This window comes from Coregonus lavaretus, assembly GCF_964263955.1.
Source record: "Coregonus lavaretus genome assembly, chromosome: 1".
NCBI classification, from domain to species: Eukaryota; Metazoa; Chordata; class Actinopteri; order Salmoniformes; family Salmonidae; genus Coregonus; species Coregonus lavaretus.
The window spans coordinates 14,376,294-14,387,048 of NC_139988.1; the positions used below are offsets into that span (position 1 = coordinate 14,376,294).

The following is a 10,755-nucleotide window of genomic DNA, read 5'->3' on the forward strand; positions in this document are numbered from 1 at the left end:
GGGAGCAGGGGTCCCATGTTTTCAGTTAAGAAGAGCCTGGTCAGAAAAATATGTGATGTTTGTTGGCGTCAACACTGTTCAGTGTCCAAACAACGTTATGCATTACAGGCCTATGAGAACTTTAATATGTTATTTTTAATCAACATGTTACTAGTGAAAGTCAAGGTTCAGGGTAACTATCACACTGACACACAGAGGAGTAGTCATGGCTTGGGTTTTCATTTTGCAACATTGTTTTAGCTACAACACCACTATTCATGATACGGCAGTAATTAAACTACTACTATTTCCATTGTCCACACACAGAGGAGTAGTCATGGCTTGGGTTTCCGTTTTGAAGTTTCTTCTGGTTTCTACTGGTCCTCTGTAGCTCAGTTGGTAGAGCATGGCGCTACCAGGATAGTAGATTTGATTCCCGGGACCACACATACATAAAATGTATGTACACATGACTAAGTCGCTTTGGATAAAAGCATCTGCTAAATGGCATATATTATATTATTATTATGATGATATATTATTATGATTATGATATATTTTATATTATTATGATATATTATTATTATTATTATGATATATTATAATATTATTTTACTACATACAGTTGAAGTCGGAAGTTTACATACACTTAGGTTGGAGTCATTAAAACTAGTTTTTCAACCACTCCACAAATGTCTTGTTAACAAACTATAGTTTTGGCAAGTCAGTTAGGACATCTACTTTGTGCATGAGGCAAGTAATTTTTCCAACAACTGTTTACAGACAGATTATTTCACTTATAATTCACTGTATCACAATTCCAGTGGGTCAGAAGTTTACATACACTAAGTTGACTGTGCCTTTAAACAGCTTGGAAAATTCCAGAAAATGATGTCATGGCTTTAGAAGCTTCTGATAGGCTAATTTACATCATTTGAGTCAATTGGAGGTGTACCTGTGGATGTATTTCAAGGCCTACCTTCAAACTCAGTGCCTCTTTGCGTCACATCATGGAAAAATCAAAAGAAATCAGCCAAGACCTCAGAAAAAAAACTTTAGACCTCCACAAGTCTGGTACATCCTTGGGAGCAATTTCCAAACGCCTAAAGGTACCACGTTCATCTGTACAAACAATAGTACGCAAGTATAAACACCATGGGACCACGCAGCCGTCATACCGCTCAGGAAGGAGACGCATTCTGTTTCCTAGAGATTAACGTACTTCGGTGAGAAAAGTGCAAATCAATCCCAGAACAACAGCAAAGGACCTTGTGAAGATGCTGGAGGAAACAGGTACAAAAGTATCTATATCCACAGTAAAACGAGGCCTATATCGACATAACCTGAAAGGCCGCTCAGCAAGGAAGAAGCCACTGCTCAAAAACCGCCATTAAAAAAGCCAGAATACGGTTTGCAACTGCACATGGGGACAAAGATCGTACTTTTTGGAGAAATGTCCTCTGGTCTGATGAAACAAAAATAGAACTGTTTGGCCATAATGACCATCGTTATGTTTGGAGGAAAAAGGGGAACGCTTGCAAGCCGAAGAACACCATCCCAACCGTGAAGCATGGGTTGGCAGCATCATGCTGTGGGGGTGCTTTGCTGCACGAGGGACTGGTGCACTTCACAAAATAGATGGCATCATGAGGAAGAAAAAGTATGTGGATATATTGAAGCAACATCTCAAGACATCAGTCAGGAAGTTAAAGCTTGGTCACAAATGGGTCTTCCAAATGGACAATGACCCCAAGCATACTTCCAAAGTTGTGGCAAAATGGCTTAAGGACAACAAAGTCAAGGTATTGGAGTGGCCATCACAAAGCCCTGACCTCAATCCTATAGAAAATGTGTGGGCAGAACTGAAAAAGCGTGTGCGAGCAAGGAGGCCTACAAACCTGACTCAGTTACACCAGCTCTGTCAGGAGGAATGGGCCAAAATTCACCCAATTTATTGTGGGAAGCTTGTGGAAGGCTACCCGAAATGTTTGACCCAAGTTAAACAATTTAAAGGCAATGCTACCAAATATTAATTGAGTGTATGTAAACTTCTGACCCACTGGGAATGTGGTAAAATAAATAAAAGCTGAAATAAATCACTCTACTATTATTCTGACATTTCACATTCTTAAAATAAAGTGGTGATCCTAACTGACCTAAGACAGGGAATTTGTACTAGGATTAAATGTCAGGAATTGTGAAAAACGGAGATTAAATGTATTTGGCTAAGGTGTATGTAAACTTCCCACTTCAACTGTAACTACTATCTACACACTGCTACAAATAGCTATAGAGACCTTAAACCAATTATCTATTGCAACCTCTCCCAATCCTTCCTCTCTTCCACCCCTCTCATTCTCTACTCTGTGGTTTTCCTAATCCTCCCTTTCCATTCTTCCATTCACTTTTTTCCCTTTTTTTTACCAATTCTGACTTTTGTAAGCGAGTGACAGTTTTGAGAGATGTGTAATAATGAACTCAGAAAGTCCTCAACTCATCGTAGCCGAGTCATCGTTAGCGGATAGCTTCCTTAGCATCGTAGCATTGTCAAAGGATACTCGCATTAGCAAGCATGATAGGCGGCTGCATCTCAAATGTCACACTATTCCCAATCTAGGGCAGTAGGCCTACTTCGGACCACAGCCACATAGGTTAATGGCTTGCAGTCATAAGTTGGAGCCCTCTATATGGGAAATAAGAGAAATAGGAGTGTGACGGGTGTCATTTGAGATTTGTACAGGGTTTCCCCTGCAAACCAACCTTACAGTAACACGTCAGCTGTAACAAGACTACACGGTCATCTAGAAAGAGTATAGTGCTAGTAATCTACAACGTTTGTTGTTTCATTCCTTTGGAATATTTATTTATTGATTTACTCTTTCTGAAAAGCTTTGAAAAAACGATAATAAAAATTATCTCTGAGATGTGTAAAAGGTATGTTTTGTGTGTGGATAATGTTGTCTTGTTGTCAGTGAAGTGACTATCTTCAAATCAATTGTTTTAATTTTACAGGTACATTATAATGCACACACAACACATATCAAATATACAACAGCCCTTGGTATGTACACATTTGCAAGCATGACTTGACCATTCAACATTAACAGAAATAAATAAATGCTGTTGGGGTACAGAAACAGCAGAGGGAGACAAAAAGTCATTAATTTCTCCTTTACAGGCGAGGTGTTGGAGAGTGAGTGTGGGGTTGTGTATTGAGAACGAAGATGAGGATGAGAGGATTGTATATGAGTGGATGAAGATGTTACGGATGAGGAGCGTATGTGGGATGGTACCAGTGTCAGAGGATGGGGAGCGTATGTGGGATGGTACCAGTGTCAGAGGATGAGGAGCGTATGTGGGATGGTACCAGTGTCAGAGGATGAGGAGCGTATGTGGGATGGTACCAGTGTCAGAGGATGAGGAGCGTATGTGGGATGGTACCAGTGTCAGAGGATGAGGAGCGTATGTGGGATGGTACCAGTGTCAGAGGATGAGGAGCGTATGTGGGATGGTACCAGTGTCAGAGGATGAGGAGCGTATGTGGGATTGTACCGGTGTCAGAGGATGGGGAGCGTATGTGGGATGGTACCAGTGTCAGAGGATGAGGAGCGTATGTGGGATGGTACCAGTGTCAGAGGATGAGGAGCGTATGTGGGATGGTACCAGTGTCAGAGGATGGGGAGCGTATGTGGGATGGTACCAGTGTCAGAGGATGAGGAGCGTATGTGGGATGGTACCAGTGTCAGAGGATGAGGAGCGTATGTGGGATGGTACCAGTGTCAGAGGATGAGGAGCGTATGTGGGATGGTACCAGTGTCAGAGGATGAGGAGCGTATGTGGGATTGTACCGGTGTCAGAGGATGAGGAGCGTATGTGGGATGGTACCAGTGTCAGAGGATGAGGAGCGTATGTGGGATTGTACCGGTGTCAGAGGATGAGGAACGTATGTGGGATGGTACCAGTGTCAGAGGATGAGGAGCGTATGTGGGATGGTACCTGTGTCAGAGGATGAGGAGCGTATATAATAATAATAATATAATATGCCATTTAGCAGACGCTTTTATCCAAAGCGACTTACAGTCATGCGTATGTGGGATGGTACCAGTGTCAGAGGATGAGGAGCGTATGTGGGATGGTACCAGTGTCAGAGGATGAGGAAGGGGTTCTCTCCTTGAGTTGCCGGTAAACGATGAACAGTGTCTTGGTGGTCTGTCCCGTGGTCGTCCCCAGTCCAATGGCTTCTGGGATACGAGCCTCCTGCAGATGCTCAGATAGGGCCTGGCAGGGGGGAGGAAGAGGAGGAGGAAGAGGTAAGGCTATAGACACACTGAGGAACCCTTATGTTACCAGATGTCAACCCTTATGTTACTGTACCTTCTCCACTATGCAATCCGGTTTCCGAGCTGGTCATGGGTGCACCTCAGCCACGCTCAAGGTCCTAAACTATATTATAACCGCGATCGATAATAGACAGTACTGTGCAGCCGTCTTCATCGACCTGGCCAAGGCTTTCGACTCTGTCAACCACCGCATTCTTATTGGCAGACTAAATAGCCTTGGTTTCTCAAATGACTGCCCCGCCTGGTTCACCAACTACTTCTCAGATAGAGTTAAATGTGTCAAATCGGAGGGCCTGTTGTCTGGACCTATGGCAGTCTATGGGGGTGCCACAGGGTTCAATTCTCGGGCCGACTCTTTTCTCTGTGTATATCAATGATGTCGCTCTTGCTGCTGGTGACTCTCTCAGATCCACCTCTCCGCAGACGACACCATTTTGTACACATCTGGCCCTTCATTGGACACTGTGTTAACAAACCTCCAAACGAGCTTCAATGCCATACAACACTCCTTCCGTAGCCTCCAACTGCTCTTAAACACTAGTAAAACTAAATGCATGCTCTTCAATCGAACGCTGCTGGCACCCGTCCACCCGACTAGAATCACTACTCTCGGCGGGTCTGACCTAGAGTATGTGGACAACTACAAATACCTAGGTGTCTGGTTAGACTGTAAACTCTCCTTCCAGACTCACATTAAGCATCTCCAATCCAATCCAAAGTTAAATCTAGAATCGGCTTCCTATTTCGCAACAAAGCCTCCTTCACTCATGCTGCCAAACAAGCCCTCGTAAAACTGACTATCCTACTGATCCTTGACTTCGGCGATGTCATTTACAAAATAGCCTCCAACACTCTACTCAGCAAATTGGATGTAGTCTATCCAGCAAATTGGATGTAGTCTATCACAGTGCCACCCGTTTTGTCACAAAAGCCCCATATACTACCCACCACTGTGACCTGTACACTCTTGTTGGCTGGTCCTCACTACATATTCGTCGCCAAACCCACTGGCTCCAGGTCATCTATAAATCACTGCTAGACAAATCCCCACCTTATCTTAGCTCATTGGTCACCATAGCAACAGCCACCCGTAGTATGCACTCCAGCAGGTATATCTCACTGGTCATCCCCAAAGCCAAGACCTCCGTTGGCCGCCATTCCTTCCAGTTCTCTGCTGCCAATGACTGGAACGAACTGCAAAAATCTCTGAAGCTGGAGACTCTTATCTCCCTCACTAACTTTAAGCATCAGTTGTCAGAGCACCTTACCGATCACTGCACCTGTACACAGCCCATCTGAAATTAGCCCACCCAACTACCTCATCCCCATATTGTTATTTATTTTGCTCATTTGCACCCCAGTATCTCTATTTGCACATCTTCTCTTGCACATCTATCATTCCAGTGTTAATACTAAATTAAATTATTTTGCACTATGGCCTATTTATTGCCTTACCTCCATAACTTGCTACATTTGCATACACTGTATATATATTTTCTGTTGTATTTTTGACTTTATGTTTTGTTTACCCCATATGTAACTCTGTGTTGTTGTTTTTAATCGCACTGCTTTGCTTTATCTTGGTGAGGTCGCAGTTGTAAATGAGAACTTGTTCTCAACTGGCTTACCTGGTTAAATAAAGGTGAAATAAAAAAATGTTGAGGCCCCAAAAGTTGGTTGTAAGCCTGGTCTCACCTGTGCCCGCTGTAGGGCCTGTCTCAAGCCCAATCCCTGGGTTCCGTGAAAAAAAAAAGGTTCCGATAAAATCAATAATCAGTTCACCTGCTATTCACCTCAGTGTTCATCAATAATCAGTTCACCTGCTATTCACCTCAGTGTTCATCAATAATCAGTTCACCTGCTATTCACCTCAGTGTTAATCAATAATCAGTTCCTTGTCATTTTTTACCTGCTGCTATTCAGGTCAGTGTTCATCAATAATCCGTTAATTTTATTACCTATTCACCTCAGTGTTTATCATAATCAGTTCACCTGCTATTCACCCAAGTGTAAACAGCGTTCATCAATAATCAGTTCCTTGTCACCTTTAGTAAATTGAAGTGGGCAAAGTTTTTGGTTTGAGATTCAGCCTACCGTCAGTTTCAGCTCTTGTGTTGAAGTCGTACACCTCCTCGCGCCCAGTACAAATCAACACATCTGCTCCAGACCAGCATCCGAACTCAGCCCAAGTCTCAAAAGCACATCTAGCCTCCATAGCCGAGAACTGGAAAAAAAATAACTGGCCAGAGCCAAGGAAGATTCTGGTAGCAGTACGACACTTTTCAAGTAACTTATTTTCTACATAGTTATGCCCATAATAACTATTTGTAGGTAGTTTAGGTGCTGTAGCTTGCTTGAAAATGCATCAGCCAGTTATTAACTGTGCAAAAAACGCGAACATTTCTGACCAATCAGCGTTCAAAACTACATTACCCAAGCACTAAGACCGACCTATAACCTCATGACGCGCCTAGCCACCCACCAATCATAACATCGCAGGCAAACGTCCGCCAAAATTTCAAAACCATTTTTGTTCGCTTCGTGTGTAGATATCGTGAGCTTTTTTGTTTTTAGCTAGCTATTTTAAACTCTTGGTTGAAAGCGTTATGAATCCCTTTAGTGAAGACCATACAAAAATGTACTTTTATGAAACCAGATTGAATACCTACGTGGGGTGGCCGTTCGAAGAGGGGTGCGCTTGCACTCCAGAGAACGTAAGTGTCTAGCACTGCTAACGTAGTTAACTAGCTAGCAAAACAAACTGGCTAACGTTAACTAGCTCGACCATGACTTTCAGAAATGCACGTAGTAACTAGCTAACTGCACAAAGTTGTCCATTATTTGGTGATAAACTTTTATCTCAGTTAGGTTACACTAAATTATGCTATTGTTTCACTCTGGTCTAATCTACTAGCGATAACGTTACCACCATTAACGTTACTTCCCTGCTGTGCATTCCAGATGGCCAAAGCTGGATTCATCCACACCCCAACAGAGAACAGCCCGGACATAGCCAAGTGCTTCTTCTGTCTCAAAGAACTGGAGGGTTGGGAGCCAGACGATGACCCAGAGTGAGTTGTAGGACAATGTTCATGGCTAAAGAAGCCTAGATTGGTTATTTGTCATTTTATTATTATTTACTAGCCTCCTCGCATGGCAAGGGTTTAAGCTAATTAGCTAGCTACTACCCCATGCATAGACGCTAACTGCCTTTAGCGCCTAATGATGAAGATATCTTCTTCCAGGGCTTTTCTTAAGAGCCCCGACGCTCGGTCTGAAAGTGAACACGCATCGCTTGCGGTACGTCTTTGCGAACGTAGTTAACTTTCATATCAGCGAGAGATTATTTTCCGAAAACAAAAGGTTAAATTACTATACACCTTCTAGGGTTAGCGTTCCCACAAGGCCATATCTCCATTACAGCGCTTTCGGAAGCCAGATTGGAAGAAAGAGGCGACCACCTTTACTAATAAGCCATCTAGTGTACTCCGAACACCTGTGTGTAACAAAAATGTCTCCGCTAAAATCTCAAATCCGTTTTCATTTAGGAGCCTGCTCAGATAAGGTATTGGTGATCTCCTTTATCTCCCTGTTATACATCTTGGGATGGCCAGTTTGTTGAGTTCCTTTAATGACGACCTGTGAGCTCCTCCGGGCAGGGGTAACCAGGCCCTGAAGTTGGTCTTTAGCAGCTTTCTGGCAAAGTCAAGGCACAGTTTAGTGTGTCTGTCAGATAGGGTTCACAAGCTGAGGGGACGGAGTGCCTCTGTGTACCCTGAGTACCTCTGGCCAAGGATGATCTTACAGGCTGTTTCTGTGTGCGTTTCGGCCTGGTCTGTAGGCAGAGAACTGCCAGTACAGGGTGCATATAGCCACATTTCTTCAGACACTGCAGAGCAAACAGCTTCCTGTTGGCAGATGTCCGCATGTGGTCCACTTGACTGTCCTATTGTAAGTTGTTCTGGATGGTGACCCCCAGGACTCTGACTGTCAGACTTCCAGGGTGTTCCGGTCAATGGAGAGAGTCGGCAGTTGAGAATTGGCTGTTTTGGCTGCCAGAGCCAGTTTACCTCTGAAAATAACACAAGGTCCTTGGACCCCGACCTTAAGGAGTAATGGCAGTGTGCCTACGCTCATTAAGAGTACATTCTTGGGCTAGCTAGCTACATACTCTGAAGAGGTTTGTGTGTAACTACAAGGTTGCTTGTTAAAGCCTGCTTCATCAACTGGTGATGGCTAGGTAACACTAACATACTGTCTGAGATATAGCAATACAATCATTTGAAAAGGGTCCTTTTTAGGACCTGTGCGAGACAGAATGTTGATTAAAATTAAATTTGAACTCTACTGGTTGTCTAGTAGGTTATTTGTGTAGCTGGAAATTGTAGATAAAATGTCACCTGAAGCATGCGCAAAACCATGTAAACATGCACGGCCTCGGCTGGTATGCATGCATCGCGTGCATGTATTTACATGTTCGCATGCCTCAGGTGCTAGAAATCTGAACACACTACCACCTAGCTATCACCAGATAATGAATGGGGCTACCGGTAGTGAATGTTTAGCCTCTGCCCAGTGAGTGAAGACCTGGGAGCTGAGGCTAGTTCAAGCTCTGTTCTTGCTGTTCCTCTTCAATTGCTACACTAGAAACGGGATACAATTTAGTATTGTTGTTTCTATTGATCCCATTGCTAATGTTTTCTCCTCATCATGGCATGACTCTTGTTTCAGGAAGGAGCATAAGTCCCATTCACCCAGCTGCAACTTCATCTCCCTGAAGAAGAGCGTGAACGACCTGACTGTGGAAGAGTTCCTCAAACTCCAGAAAGAGAAGCAGAAATTCCACATTGTAAGTTGAGCTAGGACTAGGTCTTTGGAAATCCCAATATTAATATTGTCAATGGGTATAATTATGTTAACTAAGTAGGTTTAGTGCTCCTCCTATTGTGTGATTTTACTGTATATGGGTAGAACAAGAATATCAACAACTACATATTCTATTAACTTTAATTTAATCAGGGGAGCCCAATTGAGACCAGGGTCTCATTTTCAATGGTGCCCTGAGGACATCAAATAAAATATTAAACTACAAGATACAATAACAAGTACATTAGAACATCAAAGGCATCATAAACAAATGATTAAAGTCAATCAAAACAATTGCACACCTTGGTGAACTAATTTATCAGGGTTTTAAACTGCCCTAGTGGCACCAGGGAATCCAAATGTAGTGAATTTTGTAAGTTATTGCAAAAATGTGGAGCGTTAAAACTAAAAGCGGATTTACCTAGTTCGGTGGAGACCCGAGGTATCTCAAGAGTTAACCAACCCTCTGAACAGGTTTGGTATCATGTTTTTTTATACTTTAACAACAAAGTTAGGTAAGTCGGAAGCTTGTATAGTAGAGCTTTGTAAAAAAAAAAAGAAAAAAAAAGGGAAGTGATCTACAGGACTTTAATGAGGACCAGCCAACCTTTTGATACAGTGATGCGCATTAAAACTAACAGGAGTACATATAGTTTAGATGCAGATAAAACACTCAATCCCAGGTCTCCACTAGTGCTGAGAATCTTATGTGAAAATAATAATGCAGCAGACCATGCATCAGGTGACGTTGCGGTCAAATGTCTCTTATAAATACAGGCATATCGCTGAGTGGAAAATACAGGTAGACTGTATCTGGGAGAAACGTGTGTGTGTGGAAAATTATGATGAACACCAGATTGAAATGTTTTCTATTTTCCACTCACAGAAAAAGGCATGCAATGAGGCCATCACTAAGTTTGAGGAGGCGGCAAAAAGCAGAAGAGGTGAGATCATCAAGACTGCCATGGACGAAGAGTGATGGGGAAGAGACTGTGGACCTGTTTGAGTACTTTACAAATGTTTTTCTGCTCGAGTAATCACTGGTAGTGCAGTAGCCTAGTGTACATATTCTGTCTGTCAGCATTAGGTAGGTGTGTTATTATCAATAAATATTTTATTTCCCAATTTGACTCATGTTCTATTTGTCATATATTGTGTTCATTTGATATAAGATTATATAAACTGGGTATGTGAGGATCTACTGGTAAACCTGCTAACATATTGCGGGGTAGGGAAGCTAACCCGGGTCGCTGGCTTGAAAGGCAAACAACTATGCATCGCGGATCGCTACAATATTTTAGTGTTTGGCACCAGTTGTGTGTAATAGCCATGCGTAAAGGGGGAGAGAGAGACACTTGTGCGCCTGGTGCCCATGCAAGAAAAGGACCCGCCTGCTATGTACTCTGCCACTGCTTGGAAAAAACGATTTTATAACTCAGCCTTAGTGGTCAATCCTGCTTCACGCCTCAACCTCGTAACGTTGTTGAAGCTCTTGAGCCGTGAACAGGATACACCGTGAACGCGTCATCCTGGAGATAAGGGAATAACGATTACCAGTGCGACCTCGCAG

General features: G+C 43.0%; 1 protein-coding gene across 1 annotated transcript; it reads left to right on the top strand.

The window, feature by feature from the left end:
• The first annotated feature begins 6,811 nt into the window (after window positions 1-6,811).
• Window positions 6,812-10,308, top strand: LOC311147758 (baculoviral IAP repeat-containing protein 5.2-like). The gene is made up of 4 exons (XM_084184531.1): window positions 6,812-7,033; window positions 7,281-7,390; window positions 9,051-9,168; window positions 10,072-10,308. The coding sequence occupies exons 1-4, from the start codon at window positions 6,926-6,928 to the stop codon at window positions 10,162-10,164; spliced, it is 429 nt and encodes a 142-aa protein (XP_084040657.1). The 5' UTR covers window positions 6,812-6,925; the 3' UTR covers window positions 10,165-10,308.
• The last annotated feature ends 447 nt before the right edge of the window (window positions 10,309-10,755 follow it).

Coding starts and splice junctions, on each gene's coding strand:
- LOC311147758 (XM_084184531.1), top strand. CDS start 6,926: ATGAATCCCTTTAGTGAAGACCATACAAAAATGTACTTTTATGAAACC. Junction 7,034..7,280: donor GCGCTTGCACTCCAGAGAAC/GTAAGTGTCTAG, acceptor TGTGCATTCCAG/ATGGCCAAAGCTGGATTCAT. Junction 7,391..9,050: donor GAGCCAGACGATGACCCAGA/GTGAGTTGTAGG, acceptor CTCTTGTTTCAG/GAAGGAGCATAAGTCCCATT.